Source organism: Arvicanthis niloticus, chromosome 18 (assembly GCF_011762505.2).
Source record: "Arvicanthis niloticus isolate mArvNil1 chromosome 18, mArvNil1.pat.X, whole genome shotgun sequence".
Taxonomy (NCBI): Eukaryota; Metazoa; Chordata; class Mammalia; order Rodentia; family Muridae; genus Arvicanthis; species Arvicanthis niloticus.
The window spans coordinates 53,027,450-53,051,341 of record NC_047675.1 but is presented as its reverse complement, the minus strand read 5'-3'; the positions used below and the strand labels follow the sequence as shown (position 1 = coordinate 53,051,341).

Here is a 23,892-nt window from a genome sequence, read left to right as displayed (position 1 = left end):
GAAATGAACTGTCAGAAGGACAAGGAGAATGCCTGCGAGTTGATCTGCTGGTTTGAGGCAGCTGGTTGTAGGAATAGCGTAGCCACTGAGGACTCCTTCACCCACTTCTCTACTACCTGCAAGGAGCTACATAGACCCCACTCTAAACAAAGAAACTATCATCTCAGCTACCTGCAAGGAGCTACATAGACTCCACTCTAAACAAAGAAACTATCACTCTACCCAAACAGCTCCAATAGCTCACTAGCAACCTTCCCCTGACCCTCCTGGAATATCTGGCCAAACACATCATAGAAAACTCATCGGGGAGCTGGAAACATTGTGCTGTTTCAATCTGGACTGCTTTGATATGCAGGACCAGTAAGTAAGGTGAACTTTGTCCACTCAAGTTGTAGGGAAAAATCCTCTCCTTACTATCTTAAGCCTGTGCCTGACTAGACATACCTATGATTAAAGTCAGCTGTATCATGGGAAAGGACCTGCACAGTTATAAATGCTTATACAATCCAAGACTGTCAATTAAAACAAGAATCGACCCATACCGTCTCTTGAACACATTCCACTCCAGAGCCTCTCCCCTCCCACCCCCCATCCCTATCGGTCCTGCTCAAGTATTTTGCTCTTGAATAAAAGCCCTTGATAATACAGCATTTGTATGCACTTTTTCAATTCTTTGAACAAGGTCTTGCGCAGACAGACACTTCAGACAAGTTTCAAGCACATCAGAACAAAACATGTTCATCTTACTACACTGTACATGTTACCATCTCAACTTGTAACAAAAGAAATTAAGATCAACAGTAAAGTATTACCTAACATCATTCCTAAGTTAAAAGGAAGGACTTTTGACTTCGAAAAGTAATTGTATTAAGACAAAAAAAATATATATTGTCACTTGTCCAATATTAGACAATGAAATTAGCAAAAAAGAGTATAACACATTGCCCAGTGGGGTAGACCTCTTAAAAATAATAAATACAATATTTTTATTTGAATAGAGACCTGTTATTTTTGGCCAAACCACAAAAATATGTTTCTCTTTCTCAAAGTTTAGGACACTAATACCAAAGTCCCAGCCAAAAGGTTTTAAGTATTACTAAACTGGGTCTGTTTATGATTAACATCCAAAGTTCTCAGGAAAATTAGTCCCTTTAGGGACCTATAATGTGAGTAAGTCCAAAAATCTAGGTTCTTACTGATAGAATCAAACTAACATTCCACTCCCTCCTCAAACTGTCTATAATTTAAGCTAGAAGAGATTCTTATAAAGTTACATATTTAAAGTAAGAAAATACATACTATCTTTGCAATAAGATTTTTTTTATCAAAATGTTTGCTACAAAATGTTTAAAGGGAAGAATACTTTCAGAAATACAAATTATAAGCAGACATCCTTCAACAATAACAAATGTATTCAATAAAAGCATGGTTGGGCTGACATGTTAGGGAACTGGAAAGAAACCCAGTGCTTCCCTCAAAAGCCAAACAAACAAAGGAAAACACTGGGTGGAATGCACAGGAACCTGCCTTCATCAAAGTTATCTAAGGACTGTGACAGAAAAGGAGCGGGCCACTTCTAGGTGCTGATCTTGGGAAGGGGAGGGTGGGACAAGTGTTATGGACAGTGTCACCAATCAGAAAGGAAAGTTTAAAAAAAAAAAAAACAGCTAGTTTTTGGGTTTTTTTTTGTTTTTGTTTTTTTTTTTTTGTTTTTTTGTTTTTGTTTTTTTTTTTTTTTAAAACTGCCAGAGGACCCAAAGACAAGGGAATGTGGAGCCAGGGCTGGTTCAGTGAAGCTGACAAAGTGGAGAATCCAAATCCAGAGAATAGCACCCACACCCAACAGAACAGAATGCCAGGACCAGAACCAGAACAAAGTGCCAACACCAAGCAGACATCACATAGAGACAGATAACTTGTTTGTTTGTATGAGGAAGAGTCTCACTTCATAGCTAAGGAGAGCCTCAAAATCTTGACCCTTTTGCCTTAGACTCTGGGGTGCAGGGATGCTGGGTCACCTTCCAGACCGAGGGTTGTCACTACCCAGCAAAACATTGTTCAGCAAGTAATGAAAACGTAAGAGAAGGCAGTACGTGTCCGGATCACACAAGAGCGAACAAAGGGAATACATTGCCAACTCTTCCACCTCTACATCAAAATTCTCAAGGTCTCAAGAGCATTCTGCCTTCTTCTTGAAGAGAAGTCCTTTTCACAGAACCTAGGCATCGAGACAGCACAGAATGCAAAGCTGGCAAGAAGACGGGGCCAAGTCCTTAAAGTTTAATTCCTCCAAACACGCACTTTTGTTGCAACTCTATAATGCATGGTCTGAGGTCTCCAGAAAAAAAGCTGTTAACACAAAAATAGATTAAAATAGCACCTTACCCCATGATAGATATAACAGGAGGATCGAAGGTGTTCTAATTTGTTCACATAGGATGTATGCGCCTAAAATAATAGTGAGGACCTAATTTAAAAAGCCTATATAGGGTACAGCTGCAAGCTGTGTTCTCAGCTTGTGTAAAACCCTGGGTTACAGTCACAGATGCCTTTGTATCTCCTTCAAAAAGTATCGCTTGAAGAGCTGTTGGCCTCTAAGGAGCCCATTCTGGTCTCCAGAACTATTTCTTCAGCAAGTCACACCCAAATGAATGACCCCTAATAGCAGGCAGGAGGTGGGGGGAAAAACAGAACAATTCTAGTTAAATGAGGAAAAAGAAAAGTCAAGCCTATGTGATTTAAACATGGAAACAGACAGCAAGGGGGGCGGGGGGGGAGAAGGTTTAGGGACAGTAAGCACAACCCTAGATTAAAAGAGGGAGAAGAAAAGTCAAATGTCTGAAATTTGAGTATAAGAATGAATGAAAGTCAAAGTTGAAAAATTCTTCCATAAAAGTCTGATTTGATTCATGCAAATTTGGGGCATTTAATATTTCTAAATTGGTATTGAGTTTTCCAAGCGAGCATTTGGGAGGCTAACAAAGGCCAATCTCCGTGAGTTCAAGATCAGCCAGAGCTACCTACTAGGCCCTGTTTCAAAAACAGCAACACAAGCCACCTTCTACTTGCTCCTGAAAGCATCTTACCATTTGAAAGAACACACACGGACTCCAGCTGTGGCTTCATGTGGGAAGGAGGGAGATGTGACTTTGGGAGAGATGTTTGCATTTTCACACTCACAAGTAATGTCCAACTTTCAAACTATGAGCTGATCATTTGTGAAAAATCCAAATACATCTTTAAAACACATTTGAGAGGTGGACTAGAAGACACCACATCCACTGTGAGGTCACCCAGAGATACAGGAGATACAGTGAAAAAGAGTCAAAGTGGAACTGGGGAGATGATTCAGTGGGCTAAGTGCATGAAGACTCCAGCTGTGTTCTCTGGTCCCACATGAAAGGCAAACTGTCCCGGTGGCCTGCTTGCAATCCCAGCACTCAGGAGGCAGAAAGGGGATCCATGCATTGGACAAACTGGCTAACTAGACCAGCCAGATCCAACAAGTCTTGGTTAAGTAAGTTAGAGTATCTGCCTGGGTAAAATAAATCATATTTGTGTGTGTGTGTGTGTGTATGTGTGTGTGTGTGTGTGTGTGTGTGTGTGTGTGTGTAGGAGCATGCAATGAAGGAAGACACAACATCAATCTCTGACTTTCATACACATGTGCACACATACCTACACAAATATATACATACTGCTTGGTTTTGGACCCTGGACAAAGGTGTGAGGTGTATATTTTACCTATCAAAGCAAACCTGGCTCTCCCAGCATCCCTCAGTTCCTGCCCCTGACCTTGAACTTTCCAACCCAAGGTCTGGGCTGCCCTTCCCTGAGAGGCTTCTCTCTCTCTACCCAGACATTTTGTGCCCCCCTCTCTCTCCTTCTCCTCCTCTTCTCTCTCTCAGCACACAAGCCATTTCTTTCCCCTCTCCCCACCTCCCTTTCCCCATGGCAACTCCCCTGGCCTCAATCCTTAGAGCCAGTGAACTTTCCCGAGAGCAGCTTCCCAATAAATCTGCCTTTAATATGATCTAATCTGGCTTGAATTGGCCTCATTTCACTGGTAGCAGAGAAATAAGCATATCACAAACAAACATATGTATATACATGCATAACCTAACATACACACACACACACACCAAAAGAGGAACAAATAACAAAATGTTATGAGCACTGATATTTTAGCAGAAATTCAAGGTCACCATCAGTTACACTGAGTTTGAAGTCAACCTGTGATACATGAAATCTCACTACCATCAATGACAATACGAAGCACGTTAGCACTACTCTGTCCATAAGACGTACTGTATTCCACAGAGAAAGGGAAAGCCTTGCACATAACGACATGTATAATGGATACTTAGGACAATAGAAAACAAAATAAAAACAACAACAACAAATCCTTTAAAACTGGTGTGGGATCATTTTCACATCAGAATCATTTCAATTAACTAAGACACTTTTGTGGAATATCATAATGAACAGTATTTCTTTTCTTCCGGGGAAGAATAACTCCAAGGGAAGAAAGATGACTCAGCAGTTAAAAGCTCTGTCTGCAATTCTGGGTGACCTGGTTTCAATTCCCAGACCCACAGGGCAGCTAAGCATTGACTCTAACTCTGGTTCTAGGGACTCTGCTGCCCTCTTCTGGCACCATTGGGCATTGCATGCAAATGGCACATAGATTGTGCAAGGAAAACATCCAAACACACTAAATAAAATTAATTTTTTTTTAATTAGAAAATAATTTCAGGGTCTGGAGAGATGGCTCAGTGATTAACAGTGCTCGTTCATGACCCCCTGTAAATCCATTACCAGTGATCTAAACCCTCTTCTGACCCCTGCATATACATGTGGCAGACTCATAGGCCGATAGGAAGGAATTTCAAAATCACAACATGGTCTTCATATCAAATATCTATACATATGAGAATTATTTCTCAGGGGCGGGGTTGACTAGAGAAAATGATCACAAAAGGCTAAATATTATGCATATAATGAAAAAAACAAACAAGTGCCTCTAAAAGTAAACATTTCCAGCTTGCAATTATAGATGATAAAACAATGCATTTACATTCTAATGAGAATGAAAAAACCCCTGGATCTAAAAAAAAAAAAAAAAAAAAAAAAGCTCTCAGAAAAATCACAATGTTTTCACTACAGAGTGTTAACTGTTAGATCCAACTTTAATGTTCATAAATTACTCAATGCAATCAAACATTTTGTTCAAATACCGTTTGAAAAGGAAGCAGAAAATTCATGTTACTGTAGTTATAAAGATGAAGAAAAATTTAGTATTTCCTTGATAATTGGCAGGTGTCTCTGGACTTATATCAACATTTTTGGATTTTCCTCTCCCCGCCTCCTTATGTCCTTTAAGAACCTCACTTAACTGGGTCACAGCAGCTCAGCAAAGCTCAGACAGACTCCTGGGCTCTCCCTGGATTAAACAGGACCAACTCTCAATCAGCAGATCTCATTAGGACACACAGAGACTGGCAGGGGCAGCTTATGGTGCAAGCTGCTTAGCGCTCACATCCGAGTTCAATTAGAAGGCTGTCCCCAAGGAAGCTCACAAGCCAACACTTAGATAAGAAAGGCAGCGCCCTCCATCACTTTCAAAGTGGGAATACAGCTTCGCACAGACAGACTTTCCGGCTCCCTTCAGCCCTCAGGCCTTTCCTCTGTAACATGTTTTCAGTCTCCTCTGTCACAGGCAGGTGCTATATAACAAGCAGTGTTGTCAAAAAGTATCAGTGGTATAACCGCGCAAATCTCGAATAAAACTTACGCGTACGTGGTGGCTATTCTTAGTTGTCAACTTCACTACCACTGGATGCTTCGGGTAGGGAAAACAGTGACTGTCTGGGCGTCATCTACATGGACACAGAGAAGCCAAGGCAAGCTCACAGTGGGAGGGCGGGGAGCGGGAACACAGATGTCATCCTAGGGGAAGGATCTGTCAAGGGACCCTTTTCAAGACAGGACCTAAGCCTCTGTACTCTGAAGGGCGGAGCCTGTGTGAAGAAAGCTTAGGAGAGGCATCTAGTTGAACAAACACCCACTGAAGGAAAGACTGGAGCAAAGAGGGAAAAATGTCATGACTGACAAGGCAGACAGAAAGGAAGTGAAAACCTTGGCATGCCAAAGACTATTGTTTCTTTAGGGGGACGGGACAGAGTGAGCACCCACAGGCAAATCAGGACATCTAAGGGGGGAGAAAGGGTGCTATAACACCAGACTTCTACTGTCTAAGTAAAAATTAAAGCACAAAGGGCCAGCTAATGAATTTCTTCTGTGAACTGAAAGCGTTGGCCAGGACAAGAAACAAGTTTACCAGAGGGCTCGACTAATACCAACGAATATCAACATTACGGTTTCATTTCCAACTTGGAAATTGCAACTCTTGAAGAAAACAAGTATGTGTGTATTTGTGTGTGTGTGTGTGTGTGTGAGTGAGAGAGAGAGAGAGAGAGAGAGAGAGAGAGAGAGAGAGAGAAAAGAGAGAGAGAGAGAGAGAGAGAGAGAGAGAGAGAGAGAGAGAGAGTTGGGGCTGCTCCATCTCCCAGCCTTGTAAAGACTAAACCATCAAAATTAGGAACTAGTATGTGCTTAACTTAGAGAAGTTTAAAAAAACAAAACACTGTCCTGTGTGAAAAAAAATTCAAATGTCCCGGCCCACCAATCCCTTCAGGTGGATATTGTATGAATAACCACACTTTTCTCCAGGACTTTAATCCCTATATAATTTTCTCAGCTACTTAAAAAGTCTGACTTAGCGTGTGCTGGAGAGACTACTGGGTTGGTGGAGCACTTCAGAAGCTCTCACAAGGGTTTCACCCCAGACCTGAACATCAGAAACAGCGAAGGGGAAAAGTCTCTCATCAATACAGAACCATCAAAGAGGTACCACAGGCCACACAGGTGGCAAAAACCAAAACCAATGAATGAATCATTTGAGCACTTAAAAGGGACATTTTCAGGACTGTTTTAAGACCAAGTTGATCGTGTTAGGGAAAGCCTACATGGGAACTGATTAAACTAAAACAATAACCACCAAAAGACTGTCTCTACTCCCCCCCCACCCGAAATAAAAATGTCTTTTAAATGATTTATATTCTGTAAGCAGGGTATCAGAAATAAGTACTGAGAAGAATATACTATAAGACAGAAATGCTGATGTAATTTTCTGACTAGTATTCCTAAGATGAATAGAAGAAGTTCTACCTCTCCTAAAACACAGAAATAAACAGCAAATGTTAAAAAGAGTGAGAAGCAGAGGTGTGAACATCAGAGACAGACTCATTTTTGCTCATCACCCGAGCACAGAGCTCCAACAAAGGGCTTTAAGGCTGACTGCAATGAACAGGGGGAAAGTCACTTGAAGGTCAAGGATTTATAAAATAATGTGTCTTTATCCAACCTGCGAGATCTGCAAGGTTGATTGTCACAGTGTATTCATAGGCAAGAAAGGCGGTGAACACTAAGATTCTACAAATGTCATCCCATACACCACATGACTGTTTTTGTTGGTTTTTTGTTGTTGATTTTTGTTTTGTTTTGTTTTGTTTTGTTTTTCCTCAGAATTTCTGACTCACCTCCTGGATCCCTTTAGGCTTTCAGCTCCATCAATCAAAGAAGCCACAGAAGATAGCAATCATGGCCAGTAAAAAGGACAAAACAGGCCAAGAAATGCGGTTCAGTTGGTACTGTGCTTGTCTGGTAAGCATGAAGGTCTGAGTGCTGTCCCCTACACTGCATTAAGTTGGGTTTTGTGGTACATACCTGTAATCTCACAGAGCAATAAAGGCAGGATAGATAGATAGATAGATAGATAGATAGATAGATAGATAGATAGATAGATAGATGCAAATAGATGATAGATATATGATAGGTAGATGGATGGATGAATGGACGGACAGACAGACAGATATATGATAGATTATAGACATATGATAGAGATAGATAGATGATAGGCAGATGATGGATAGATGATAGGTAGATAGACAGATGGATGGATAGGTGTATAGACAGACAGGCAGGCAGGTAGACAGACAGACAGATGATAGATAATAAGGAAAACAATCCTGACAAGCAGCAGCCTTTGATGGGCTCCAGAAGTGAATGAGTGGCAGCTGCTTCCTCCCAGCTCCATCAGATCACAGAGGCCCAGATGCTTAGCAAGTACCAAGCAGAGGTGATCAGAAGGGACGTGATGTGTGAATGCACGTGTGTGCGTGCGCGTGTGCACACACACACACACACACACACACACCTCCAAATCCCAAACAAAAGGAGATATAAAAGTGGGCACAAGGACTAACACTAGATTAATTCTCATGTCAGGTTATAGTCTTCAGAAGAAAACTAAAAGTGTTTTAAGAGATTAAACTGTAATTCTAATTCTGATAAGACGACACTGGAGCAAAAATCCAGTTCTGAAAGAAAGAGCACTGGGGATGGCAGTGAGCCAGCTCAGCATTCCAAACGGTACTTCCACTGTGAGCGAAGATGTGCTTTAAGACAGTAACAGCAGGGCTGGGCTCTAACTCAACAGCAGAGCACTTGCCTGACATGTGCAAGATCCTAGGTTCTAGCTCCAGCCCTACCACAAAACACCCTATTTTAAAAGGTTACCCAGGATTCCACAAATGAACCTTGTCTTGCCTAAAATGAAGAGAAAGGCAAGCACCCCGCCCTCCCATGGGTATCACAGCACTGACCCGAATTTGCACTAAACGCAGGTGACATCATTCAGCCTTCATGCAGGATGCCCAAAGCTACAGAACAGCGTTAGTTCCCATATGCACACAGGGAAGCCTACAGAGCTCCTACACAGCAAACAAGATGAGAGTCACGCGCATGTACACTGGTCTGAAGTGCAGGTTTCAAATGCTGACATACACACCACAAATTCACTGTAGCCTTGTGTTGCTAAGTATGTGAAAGGGTAAAACTGCTTCTTTTCTCTCAGAAGAAATGAAGTACCCTGCCAGTGATCAGGAAGGCTTCCCCAGGAAGGCGGGGTGTTCTGAGCAGAGCCCTTCTCTACCCCTTGCTCTCCACAGGACATTGGGGATAAACCCAGAAAATATGTAGGAATCATGGAAAATAATGAATGATTTCTATACGTGGAACCTACCAGTCACGGCATTCTAAAACAAATAATTTTAAATTGCCTCATAAGCGCAGTCATTTATTATCATTTCCAATACGGCAACAGCAGGGGCGAGAAGAAGGCGCTCCTAAAATGCTGGTTTTGGTTTTATTTTTCGGTGTTATTGTGAATAGGATAGATTTCTGCTATAATAAAGCGTCTAGCATTCTATCATAATGACTAAATTTAATTCTGAAATGGTCTCGACGGTTTTAACTTTCTACATTCAGGGCTGCTGCAGAAAAGCAATTATGTTTTCCTTCTGCACAAATTTTGCAAATCTTTGCCAAACAAGAAATAGTATTAATAAATCTCTTTCTTTTTAATAGAAAACAGTACACATTTTTGGATTTAGTGGAGAGGAACTTGTATTTTTCCAATCAGCATTTGGCAGCACCAGAACTGAGCCTCAGTTCCTAGGAATGGTGGTCACAACAGAACCGGGGCTGTTCCACCCTGAGCTTCCACAGGGCTTCCATGGTTTCATATTATGACTCATGAGTCAGCTCACCAGTCAGTCCACAGCTGCTATAATCAGATTTCTGAGTGAACCATTTCCTAATTTTGTAATTACAAAATAAAGATCATTTCATATGCTGGAAACTTATTTTTCTTTGTGTCATCTGGGTAGTTCTAGGTCTTCGTGAAAATCAGACTTTCTTATGTCTCTTTCTTTCCTTTAATTTGGAGAAGATGTAAATTTAGTAAGTACTTGGGAAGAAGAGGAGGCTACACACCTCATGGTGATCTATTGACAAAGCTACTGTGGTTAATGTCGTATAAACAGGAGTGACACCTGTCTATCTACCTAAGACACCTGCCGGTTAACTATATCAAGTTAAAACACACATGTGCACATGCCTGCACATGCATATGACATGGCTTTGTCAATTCTAAAACTCCTGGCATTGAGATTTTAGGTGTTCCACTGAATAATGGGTTTCTGGAGGGCTGGGAAGGGACTAAGTCAATAGAATTGTCTCCTTGCCAAACATTCAAATTAAGTTTTCATTCTTCAGCACATTCTGCCAATTAAGGGAAGTTTTCCTTGATTCAAAGAACCCTAAAACATAGGTTTTTCTTCAAAGGTCAGGGCAGTCACTCCCAGCACAGTGCGGAAATGGTGGCTGGAGGTACCGCGTGGGTAACTCTGCTCTCTGCCTCAGCTAATTGGGTTCAGGCCTGTTCCAGACAAGGAATGAAAATGGCAGGCTCCCAATTAGCTTACATTCCCTTCAGGTCTCTCTTCCTTCTGTCCCTAACGTCTTGCAGTCAAGAGCTTATAAGGTTTGTGCCGACTCCTATGGAGATTTTATCAGATGCAATAAAGCACAAAGAAACAGAAACAAAGTCAGCTTATGGTCCATTATCTGCCAATATTAAAAAATACGGTATGCACAGTCAGGAAAATGATATGGCTGGAAAGATTTCCAACTTCTTAAAACACTTCCTGACATCGAAACTAGGAGTTTCTTGCTCTTTTGGTTTCATGGTTTCTCAGAGGAAACTTCAAAGCACAACAAACCATGCCACTTTTAAGTCTCTCCTGCTTCCTCTGAGAAGGCTCAAAAGAAAGAGATCCTAAGATTAACATTAAAAAGGATGCTTTCTGGAAAATACACAGCCCTCAGCTTCCTGAGTGTCTCATTTAGGACCCAGACAGACTATTCCAAGCAAGGTGAGTTTACCACCTTAAAGCCAGACCATGTATCTAGAGATTGAATCCAGCCCACCCCTAGTGCAGGGCTCTGAAGTTCAGCACCTCTGCTATGTTATAGAAGTAAAATCTACCAATAACCCCACAGAGTGAAAGCCTTCTCCATGTTCCACTATGCAGATCAGTCCCCCATAAAGAATAAGACATCTGTCTTCAGCAAAGCATTTATTTGTGCTACACATGCCTGCTGTTTATACCATTGGCAAAGCTGCTGTGGTCACAACTGCCAGAGAGGGAGGGGAGAGGGAGAGAGAGAGAGAGAGAGAGAGAGAGAGAGAGAGAGAGAGAGAGAGAGAGAGAGAGAGAGAGAGAGAGAGACAGAGATGAGAGACAGACGACAGAGACAGACAGAAAGAGACAGAGAGAATGAATATGAGCAGCAAGCTCTTCAGTAGGAAATGAGAAAAGAAAAAACCTACCAGAGACATGAAATCTCAAACTTTGCCAACCTCCTCAGTTCAAATGGCATCTCTACAGGAAGACAGACATCAGATCAACCCTGCTGACCCCAAGTTGTCAAGGCAGAGGACCCTACATGTTTATACCCACAGGATGTAATTCTCCTCATTGTGTTTTCAATAGCAAAACGAAAGAGAAGGGTAAGCTTCAGAAGGGACATCAAGCACTGAACCCAGAGGACTCGTGGAGAACATTTAACCAAGCAAATCACACTAGCATGGAAAATAGAATCTGTTCTTTTTCTCCTGCTGGAATAACTGCACTTGCTTCCGGCAAAAAAACAAACAAAACAACAACAACAACAACAAAAAACAAAAAACAACAAAAAAAACCAACAACAACAAACAAACAAACAAAACAACAAAAAAACAAACAAAAAAACCACAACATAATCTGACTTTTGCTGTGTTTTCTTTTTGTGGTGCTTGGCCCAGTAGCTGGAGTCAGGTATAACTGATTATACTGTTGATGAGAAAGCTCCACTGTCTTCCTCCAGGTGTAGTCTTGTTTGTGCCAGATTTAGTGAGTGAATCATCATTTGTCAAACCTCTGTGGAGGCAGACATTATAAGCCCAAGACAGAAGGGCTCCATTTTCTTCATATGCTACCTATCAATTATTTCAAATCACCTCCAGAGAGGGAAATAGAGGCTCAGTCGTTGAGGAGAAATGAGAAGGTGTGTGGCCTCTCGGTTCAATACCTTCTGATAAAAGACAAACTTTTTATATCAAAATTACAAAGAAAAACGATGTCACTTTTGAGACCAAAGATGTATGTCTGTGGTTACGTCATCACCTTTCAGAGACCTGGGTTGCCATTTTTTTCTCCACATACTACAGTAAAAAATGCCATGTGCCACATGTTCACAACAGCGGGCTGTCAACCAGTGAAGCACAAGGACACACGATACTTTACCTGTTCTTGCTTCTCCAGCCACCGGTCTACCATTGGGTGACTGGCACTCAAAGAGGAGCGGGCGTTGTCTCGCTGGAACTGGTTGGACCAGCTACTGGGATCCCGTGGGAGGCTTCTGTAGTTTTCATCTTTCTATTAAAAAATAAAACAAAAAGGCATCTTTGTAAAAAACATGGACCTCACACAATAATGACCTACTTGGGTTTTCTGAAATCAAGGAAAATTAGTCTCCATATTTGAAATATTTTTCCAAGTCTATACAGAATAGTAGAATGAAGACATTATATATAAGTTGGACCTCAGAAATGCTGGTAAATGCCAGGATAGGAAAATTTTATGGGGATAGCATGAGAAAACCACAACGAATGCACACAGTACGGGTTAGCATGAAGAAGCTACATGGAGTGCACACAGTAGGGGATAGCATGAAGAAGTCACACAGAATGCACACAGTAGGGAGCATGAGAGAGCTGTATGTAGTGCACACAGTAGGCCAAGAACTTGCAACTCATATGCTGTCACTCAAATCAATCTCTAGCCAAATGGGCATTTAAAAGGTAGCATGCCTAGAGACTTACACTCAACCTAGGAATTTTATCTTTTGTTCTTTTCCAATATTATGATTATTGTCAATGAGTTATCAAAATGATGAAAACAAGAAAAAAACTACATTTTCTTCTTCTTGAGATTCTTCAAGTTTTGGGCAAAAGACTGAAGATTCCTTGGGCTTTTCTGTTACTTATTTCCCAGGCTTGCTTGTCAAGATTAACTTAAATATCAAGGAAATGCCACCCTATCATAATACTGGATACATGATAGACAAATATTGATTATTCTGACATGGTTATGACAAGCAATGTCTTTACATGAGGATTTGTTCACTAAGTTTTCAATTCACCGTAGAAGTGCCAAATGCAATATAGTGCTGAATGCTTCTTTTTCAAATACTACACCGTAACAACAGGTTTTAACGTTTGAGCTGCAAAAATTGATTTCAGTGTTCTGAGAAGAAAGGGAAAACCTAAGGTGAAATAGGAAAGAGGTTTTTTTTTTTAAGATCAATAACTAAATATAAAGTATTTCCAACAAGAACACTTTAAAAATGCTACCCACAGCTCGACTCAGATTGTGTGAGAAGTTAAAAGGACTATAATAGCCTCTATAATAACTGTAAATACTATGAAATATTTATTATTATTTATTCAATATTTCTCTGTGTCTCTGTCTGTTTCTGTCTCTGTCTCTCTCTCTCCCTGCCCCTCTTCCTCCCCCCATATCCCCTCTGTGTGTGTGTGTATTTGCAAGTAAGCTTGTTTGTGGGAATGTGTGTAGTTCAACTTGAGTTGTCTTCTTCTATGTCACCCCACCACATCTTTTGAGACTCTCTCTCTCTCTCTCTCTCTCTCTCTCTCTCTCTCTCTCCTCTGTCCTCTCTCCTCTCTCCTCTCCTCTCCTCTCCTCTCCTCCCCTCCCCCACCTCTATCCCACCCCCCTCTGAATTTCTGGCTCACCCTTGCCAGTGATCCCTTGAGAGTTACCCATCTCACCTTCTCCCTCAGTGCTTGCTGGGGTTACAAGCACACCTGCTGTCATGACCAGCTCTTTGTTTACATGGGTTCCAGCCTCACTACGCCCATTGCTAATCCTTCCCTACCATTATTTTAAAAACATCAGCCATGAATATCACAAGAATGAAACAAAGCAATAGGATACAAGGCTTCTATACCATAGACTTCGAGTGGTGGGCTTGAACAGAGTTCTTTTCTTCTCTTATGAAATTCTACCATAAGCTACAGCAACCATAAGATAATCCTGGATTTATTTCACCATGTGACTCACAAAAATAAACAAACTTACATTTACCAACATAAACTTTGATGTGCGCATCCAGAAAAATTTTATTGGCATTAACTCATAAAAATAAAAATCATCTTTTAAAACTTGGTGGCTAATGGGCTAAAGAGATGGCTCAGTGGTGAGTAGTATTTACTTCTCTTGTACAGGCTCTGGGTTCAGTTTCCTGTACCCACATGACTGCTAACAACTGCCTGTAATGTCAGTCCCAGGGGATCCACAGGCCTTATTAACCTCCCCAGGATCCAGGCATGCACTTTGTGCATATACATATATACAAACACTCAGATACATGCAGTTAAAATAAATAATATACTTTTCAAAAACAAACAAACAAACATACAAACCTTGGTGATTAAAATAAAGATTAAGAAGAAGTACCTTTTACTAGAATACGCCTATACATCTCTGGTGAAGGAACTCAGGAAAGTGGTAAGAAAAAAAAAAATCACCACAGATGTTCTAAGAGAAAACTCAAGTCAGTCAGAAAGGAGGAGGATGCCAGGCACTAAGCGCCAATGGCACACAAAGAGAAGAGTGATTTGGTCTGCTGTTCATGTCAAGAATGGTGGAGCTGTGGCCAGCTACAGGCCAGCTCTGTTCTCCCCCTCACATTTAATCACTGAGGTAATTATTAACACCTTTTGAATTCGAAAAGAAACCACTGAATAGAGGGGCTGAAAAGTCTACCCTGTATCTTCAGTTACAGTATTCAGAACTGCATTTCAGAGAAACCAACGAGACCACCGATGACAGCATGCGTGCCACTTCAGAAAGCTGCAAAGCCATGGTGGCAGAATCAGGTCCTAGAGTAAAACAAAGCCTAGGTGATGGCTGACTAGACAGTAAGGCAGAGTGGGTAATGACTGGGAAGAAAGCAGCATGAAGAAAGGTCTGAAACTAACCCCCCCCTACACTGATGTGGCCCTTCCTGAACAGTTCTGATCTGACTTTTCTCTCCACTTCCCCTACAATCCTCACAGCTGCTAACTCCTATTGACCCAACTTTCTCTGTCAAGACTCCACTGTGACTGTAATTGATACCTTTCATGCAAACAACTACTGCACTGGTTGGCAGACAGGCACTCGCTCCAGCCTCATCCTCTCCAACATGTTCTAAGCTATCCCTGGCTCTATCTTTCTACAGTATGTTCTGGATCGCACTGAGCCCATGTTGACCAGGAGAACCTCCAGACAATCATGCTGACTGCATATCAAACCTCTCTTTACTTCCATTGGCTTTTCCTGAGTCCAATGCTCTCCCATATGCTCTCCTCATAAACCCAGAATATACTTCCAGGACCATGCTTCTGTATGTACTCAACCCCAACTTTCGGTAAGGTTATGTAGAAAAACATGTCTAAGATGTTAGAGCCTGCATGGTATTATTAATACAATAAGATATGTTTCATGGGGATTAAACTATTCCAAGACATGTCTATTGAGGAAAAACTTGCCATTCTCCAAAGCCAGTGAACTGTCTCTCTCAGGGGAAGTTCCCAGGTCCTAGTATGCCATGCTTTTTGTTACTGTGGTATTCTACTTTTAACTCAAAGTTTAGTTTTCAGAGTTGTTATTTGTACCACAACACTGAAACCTGAATATGGTCACCATTCACCTGTAAACCCGGGCAATCAGCACAGTAGCCCGTCCCAATGTGAATGCCTTCCTTAAGTATGTTTTGTTTCTTGTTTCAAATGGTTTTGGAATCCTGGAACGTGAAGAGAACCCTCTTGTAAGTTTTAAAGTTGCTAAGGGTGTGGTGCAAGGGGTCTTAAAACAAACCTCAGCACAAAAGGTCACGACTGTGCTTTCAGATTTTACTAAAAAACATATTTACTCATCTCAGCTTAATGTCATACCTGCAGTTTACAATGCCTATGGCAAATGTGATTTCTTGTAATTACATCTAAAAATAGTGGATCAATTCTCTACTTAACTCGATTACGACATAACTCATACAACAGGGTACTACTGACAGATGATCCTGTTAAGAGAGATGATGGCCAAAGATCAAAAGATCCGCCCCCTTTTTTTAATGGTGTCTAAAAATTCTGCAATTCGCATGTATGCAGTGAACTCTGAAGAGCTAATAGACAAGGAAAGTAAAACAGACATTACCTTCCCATAGTAAAAGTGTCCCCAATTCACCAAGTCAATGGTGAATCCATGTATGAATGTCTGTATAAAGACCTGCAAATTATTGTACTCTTAAACAATGACCAGGTGAGTAAGGAAAGCTGAAAATACAGTTTGATACCCATTGAACATATCTTTTATTGTATTAATAATATCATGCAGGCTCTAACATCTCAGACATGTTCTTCTACATAACATTACCTAAAGTTAGGGTTGAGTACATACAGAAGCATGGTCCTAGAAGTGTATTCTGGGTTTATGAGGAGAGCACATGGGAAACAGCAAATATAAAATGCTTTTGCTATATCACAACATGTGGTTGGTCATTATAACCCATTAAGGTATGTATAGCACACTCTATTTTCATTTGAAACACAGTTGGGAATGGTATTTTAAAATACTGTTGTCTTCATCTTATCTATGCCAGATCATATATCCTCGTTTGTAGATTCTAACTACCAAATGTGAAAACTTCCAATCAAAGTATTTTCAGGGCTGGAGAGATGGCTCAGTGATTAAGAGCACTGGCTGCTCTTGTGGAGGTCCTGAGTTCAATTCCTAGCAACTACATGGTGGCTCAAGAGCACTATAAGAGTATCTGTTGCTCTCTTTCTGACATGCAGGTGTACATGCAGCAGAACACTCATACAATCAATCAATCAATCAATCAATCAATCAATGGAAACATAAAGCAGTATTTTCAATCTTTTTTGTCCCAACTTAAAGAGAGGAAAACTAAGCTATCACATCTTCTTTGCTCCAGATTTTTTGTAGAATCCCACAAAACATTAATAATAAATTAGAAGACATCCCTTTAAATCTATTTTGCTCCATGATCAAAGTAATACAAAAATTCTATATGCTAGTAAAATATTCAAACAAGAGCAAATACTTTTCTTTAGGTGTTCTTGTCATCATATAAAAATATGCTGAGCGTAGTAGCATACACCTGTAGTCTTGGTACATGGAAGACTGAGGCACAAGGATCATAGCAGGTCTGAGGCCTTCCCGAGTATCGACATAGTGTGCTCTCGACAAGTTTAGGCTGCAGAATGAATGAATGGATGGATGGATGAATGAATAAATGAATGAATCTGTGGACAGTGCAGATATCATAATGATTTATTAAACTATAAAACAGTAATGACCACTGAGTTTGCTAATGACAAGCAATGATTTATTACAGTTAAGTTAGGACTTCATCTAAAAGATTAGGTGAGAAAAATAATGTGGGGACCCACTATCTCTTTCTTAACATTATAATATAAAATTTCCACAGAAGAGGCTGCCCCAAACAGTATCTAGTCATCAAGAGGACGGTCCCTCTTGTCAGAGAAGCAGGTGTAGCTGCTGTGATCAGGGACTCTCCTGTCATGAATGCTTCAATGGCATCAGCAGATGTGAAAAGTCCCTGGCCTGGGAAATGCATATTAACTTTCAGCTCCCTGGCAGGCTGCTTATGGGATATACCTCTTCCCAGGAAAGTGGGGAGGGGTATTCTGCTATACTTCCCCTGAAGCCAACCACAACTCAACAAGAGGAAATTCCACAGCACCATCCACTGCCTGACAGCAGCTTTATTTCAGAAACCTGACAGCCCACCTTCCCCACAATGGCATGAACACGCAGATTGTTCACAATGACTGTGGAGATGAGGGATGCTTCTGTTATCAGCACAGGAAGGCCAGTTACAATCTGGGCAGTTTCTGTGCAGAAACACACCTGACATTATTTTGAAAAATATCCAAGTCTCACGATATTGTAAAATACAAAACACTCAACACATAAAAATCTTCACATTCCCCCTCTGTGTATCACATGATCCCAGGGGCTCTCATGTGACATTAAGACTTTAAAACCACACAGTTTTCAACCCAGAACTTGTGACTTGAAAATAATTCAATTTTGTACTTCAACAACTACTACTATTACTTCTTCCTCTTCTTCTTCTTCTTCTTCCTCTTCTTCCTCTTCCCTTATACACTAGTGCAGCAAAACAATTATGCAGTTCCTACTGACAAACTACATTTATGGTATCGACAGTTGAACAGCAGTACATACTATCTAGTCTTCAGAAATCCACACTAAAGTATCTGCTGGAAAACTTTGTCTTATGATGAGAACCTCTTTCCTCATGCAAGTGAGAAGCTCTTCTTTCTCTTGGAAAACAAGCCAAAGTCAGAGAGAAGAGCAACCCAAAAGGGGAATTTACATTTTTTTTCTGAGTTACAAAAGCACTTTCTCCTGACTTCTAATATACTACAAAACAGAACTGTAAAACAGCCAGTGCCAACAAAAAGCCTTCATAGTCTCATTTCAAGGTCTTTCAAAGAAAGACACTCTGAGCACTTAACTTCCCTGGATTTTAACTGCATACTCATCTCCATAACTAAAAGCAACTTGGGGGGGGGGGGAAGGTTCATTTCAGTTTACACTTCCAAGCAACAGTCCACCACTGAGGAGAGTCAGAGCAGGAAGATGGAGGCAGGAACTGAAGCAGAAACCACTGAGGAGAGTTGTTTGCTAGCTGGTTTCTCATGACTACATCAGTCTGTCTTCTTAAACCATCCAGAACCACATCCCCAGGGGTGGCATAGGCACCAGTACCATAGCCACATCAATCATTAATCACACGCACACACACAAGCACACACACACACACACACACACACACACACACACAAGTGCACACACCTACAAACTTCCCTACAGGCAGATCTTATTGAAGGCAGTTTCTCTCTCTCTCTCTCTCTCTCTCTCTCTCTCTCTCTCTCTCTCCTCCCTCCCTCCCGCTCTCTCTCTCTCTCTCTCTCTCTCTCTCTCTCTCTCTCTCTCTCTCTGTTTTTTGAGACAGAGTTTCTCTGTGTAGTCCTGGATGTCCTGGAACTCACTCTGTAGACCAGGCTGGCCTCGAACTCAGAAATCACCTGCCTCTGCCCGGCGTCAGTTTCTCAATTAAGATCCCCCATCCCCCTTTTTTTTCAGGCAATTCTAATCTGTGCCAAGCTAACAACAAACTAACTATTCAGGTCAACTCTTTTAACTAAGTGTAAAAGGAGAAACAAAACAAAATACTTCACATGAGACTAAATGTAGAACACTCTTGAGAAGAGTCTGGGAGTGTTTGTGTGCAAGTTCTCTGGGTTGGGGGGTGGGGAAGAGAAGCTGTCTTGTTGGAGATAGAACTTAGGTCTTGGCATATGCTAGGCACGTGCTCTTTCACTGAGCAACTCCATAGCTCATCTTCTTGAGCTACAATAAGACAAAGAGCATTATTTAATGACTGCCATTTAACTCTGAAATCAAATGAAAAGTCTAAAGCAACTCAGGAACATTATATGGTGCTGTATACTTCAGAATCTGAAGGCAAGAAGCATCTGTCCACATTTAAGTTTCTTCCATAAACATACAACTCAAGATGTCTTTATCTTGAATCAAATAGTGGAAATAAAAACCTTTAACATAATGCCAGCGGAAGAAAACAGCAAGCTAGGAAGCAGACAGAGGAAGTGAACAAGCAGGTGCCAGGCCCATGGTACCTCATCCACACTGTCATCCAAACATACACTGGTAAGTCTCTGGATGAGTTTACCTACACATTTTTCATCTGACTCGGATTTAAAGAAATCATTCCAAAATCAAGGTAGTTGTGCCATATGCCATCAATCTGCCAAAGCAAGTATGAACACTTCTTTCCTAAAATATTTCAGGTTAAAAGGTCTGGATGGATTGACAGAACAGGTGGGTGAATTTCAGTGCAAGCTCCCACACTGTCAGCCCCTTAGGTTTTTTTCTTCGGCTTTCAGCTTCCAAATGCTTTCTCGGGTAAGCCATGGACACATTACTTCTCCATGTCATAATCTTACCCTGCATGACACTGCTCATAAAATGAAAGGGGCCGCTTCTGGAGACTAGCGTTTGAGAATTACACCTCTCCACAGGAAGAGGGAGGTGTGAAGAAATGGAGGCAGAACTTCTAAGGGCCAAAGAGGCTCTATCCACCATTCAGGCAGACAAGGTGGGTTCTCTGAGCAGGGCACGGATACTCACGGAAACCGCTCTCCCCAAGTTACAATAAAAAAATCGTAACTCGGAAGTAAGGGATACAGGAACTCCTCAGGAGTCAGTCCTCTGCTACATATGCAGCTGGAGCCATGGTACTTTCCATGTGTATGTACACTTTGGTTTGGTAGTTTAGTCCCTGGGAGCTCTGGGGGGTCTGGTTGGTTGATATTATTGTTCTTCCTCTGGGGTTGCAAACCTCTTCAGCACCTTCAGTCCTTCCCCTATCTCCTCCATTGGGGCCCCATACTCAGTCTGATGGTTGGCTACGAGCATCTACATCTATATTGGTCAGGCTCTGGTAGAGCCTCTCAGAGGACGGCTATACCAGGCTTCTGTCAGCAAGCACTTCATGGCAATAGTGCAATAGTGTCTGTGTTTGGTGTCTGCAAATGAGATGGATCCCTAGGTGGGGCAGTCTCTGGATGGCCTTTCCTTCAGTCTCTGCTCTACTTTTGTCCCTGCATACAACTTTTAAGTTATTTTTTTAAAGTTTATATTTATAGAAAAAGTTGCAAAGATGAAACAAAGCTCCAACATGCTCTCTGTCCAGCTTCCCCTGACATCAACCTTCTTTGAAACTGCCCTATTTCTGAAACTACTGGCAAAGTACTAATAACAATCTACATTTTCTCCCATCCGCTTTCTTCTCTCATGGTCTTGCTTATGCCAAGATCTAACCTAGGACCTAAGCCACAGTTAGTTACAAGGTTCTTCTCTAACAGGAGACAGCGTCTCTGAGAATCCTGGTCAGGTACTTTTATCCCTCAATTTTGGTTCATATGAAAGGCTCTTTTTGAGAGTTTCAGGGGGAAAGTGGGGAGGTAAGAGCCCTGGCCTTTTCATATCACAGGGTCATGGGAGATCTTAGTGTTATTGCCAATGTAAACCTGGGGTTTGGGGTTTAGGTAAGTTAACCATATTCTTCTGCTATTCAATCAGTAATTGTATTATGCCATCTGTGTTCTTTAGGAATGAACTGTCAAGAACAACCACCTTAGAGCAGAAGTATACTCTACCTTCAGGGAAGAAAACAGGCACAGCTTTGTGTTCAGTGGGGAGGGGAGGTTTCTCTAACGAAGTGTGTCTCTTTAGCTCCATCTAACTTTTAAAATTCAGTTATGGTGATACCAGTTTGGACTCGTGGAGTGTTATTTTAGTAAAACAGGTCTCAACCTGTGGGTCACAACCCCTTTGGGGGCTGAATGACCCTTTAAGAGAGGTCACCTAAGGCCATCAGAAAACACAGATTGTGACTCATGACAGTAGCAAAATTATAGCTATAAAGAAGAAACTTAATAATTTTATGGGCGTCACCACATGAGTAACTGTAATGGTTTGTATAGGCTTGGCTCAGGGAGTGACACTATTAGGAGTTGTGGCCTTATTGGAGTGGGTGTGACCTAGTTGGAGGTGTGTCACTGTGGGTGTGGGCTTAAGACCCTCACCCGAGCTGCCTGGAAGTCTTCTACTAACAGCCTTCAGATGAAGATGTAGAACTCTCAGCCCCTCCTGCATCATGTCTGCCTGGATGCTGTTCTGTTCCTGCCTTGATGATACTAGATTTAGCTTCTAAACCTATAAGCCAGCCCCAATTAAATGTTGTCCTTAATAAGACTTGCCTTGGTCATGGTGTCTGTTCACAGCAGTAAAAACCTAACTAAGACAGTAACTGTGCTAAAGGGTCACAGCACCAGGGAGGTTGAAAGCTGCTGCTATAGAACACTGACATAATCATTTTGAGGTTAGTAAGCTGTCTTAAGTAATTTACATAGATTTAAAAAAAGGCTATGTGTATTGCTTTCAAAGCAATACAACTAATATGAATATTAAGAACAGAGAAAAGAGACCCAACAAAAGTAGCACGAAAGGGAACAGGAATCAGCTGACATAATAGATTATTAGAAATGATACTAACGAAGTTAGCACATCTTTTATGTTTAATTATGAGTATGTGGGGGTGGGGCACACCTATGTGAGTACTCTTGGAGGGCTGAAGAGGGCAGCCAATTCCTGGCAACTGCAGCTGTGAACTATCTGACACAGGTGCCAGGAAGGTCCTGGGTCCTCTGCTGTCTCTCCAGCACAAAGTTAGAGCATTGTGACCCAAGACTAGAAAGATTAAACCACACCAGACTTGCTGAGATTTTCAAGACTTGTTCTAGTTTTAGTGAATAAAGTTGCTTATAAAAATTGTGAAATACTTTACAGTTGGAAAGATTCAATGTAAAAGTCCACTGAGCTAAACTCATAATCCCAGAATAAAATCTACTTTTCAACATTTATTTACCTGATTCATCAATTCATTTACATGTTCATGAGACACATCTCTAGCCCAGGCTGGTTTTGAACTTGCTGTGCAGGCAAGGATAGCCTTGAATGTCTGATTTTTCTGCCTCCGTCTCCCAGGAGTAACAGATGTGGACCTATCATGTCAGTTGTATGTGTTGCTGAGGGTGGAACGGCACTCTATGATGCCAGGCAAGCAGTCTATCAACTGAAATCTATCTCAGGCCTGAGAACAGAGTTAAAAGTGGACAATCTGAACTCATGTTACAACTTCATTGTGTTCAACCATTAGGCCAGTTATTTCAAGTCACCAAGTCTCAGTCTTCTCATCAATGAAGTAGGAAAAGCAATAGTCCCAATAACTCAGAGGCAATCTTATGAGCTGTAGCTCATAATACACAGCGTACCACACAGTGCTTTGAAATAAAGCTACATGTGGGCAAAGTCCCACCCATGACACATGTATCATTAAAATGCTGGGTCTGCACTGTTGAAAGTACTTGGATGTTTAGAAAGAAGGTCTTATGTGAAGTCTTGAGGTCACTGCCATTTGAGGGGACCAGACATCAATCCCATTCACATCTCTCTGCCTCCTAGCTGATGAAGTCAGTGGTGTGACCTACTACAAGGTCTGCCATAGGGCACAGCCCTTCCCACATGCTCAGACCTACCCTGCCCAGAAGTATGAGCCAAAATAAACATTTGCCTTTTTATTTCTTTAGAAACTGAATCCTTCATCTACCTTGTTATAGTAAAGTGAGTCTGACTAGTACACTAAGATAAACCACATTAAGGGTGCACACTGGCAGCGCTATTGGTGGCTGGAACCAACTCTGACATAAAACAGTTAAATTTACAAGTTAAATCAGCAAGTTTAACACAAAAGCCAGGTTTTTTTTTTTTTTTCAAAAGCCAGTTTAAAAAGATGAAATAAGGCAACACAGTTGTAAAAGGATAAAGACTGAGAATTTTTAAAGTCAGTATTATCTACTCAGTACTATTTCATGGTCCAAGCTTCTGAGAGAGCTGGTGTAGCCGACTCACTTTCCTATGAGCTTTATGTGGCTCTGGGGGTATTCATGAAATATCCCAATTCCAGTCTGGATTTTTGCTTATATATGGTAAAGTACCATATTCCAGAGCACCTTTAAACGTCATAATTTTAAGCACAAATTATACTGTTTAAAGTGCAAGGAAGCCGGTTATATCCTAAATGTAGCAGGGGACAGATGAAGATGTGGCTGACAGTGGAACTAGGTGAGCTCAGTACTTGGAGTCAGGCTATTGTCCTGATAAT

General features: G+C 41.3%; 1 protein-coding gene across 13 annotated transcripts in view; it reads right to left on the bottom strand.

Moving 5' to 3' along the window:
- The window catches only part of Pard3 (par-3 family cell polarity regulator), a 551,101-nt gene that overhangs the window by 282,078 nt on the left and 245,131 nt on the right, over positions 1–23,892 (bottom strand). For all 13 annotated transcript variants that reach the window (XM_034522100.2, XM_076916063.1, XM_076916061.1 and 10 more), the window contains one exon: positions 12,252–12,383. In XM_034522100.2, coding sequence (XP_034377991.1) covers positions 12,252–12,383 — 132 coding nt within the window. The remainder of the gene's footprint in view (positions 1–12,251; positions 12,384–23,892) is intronic.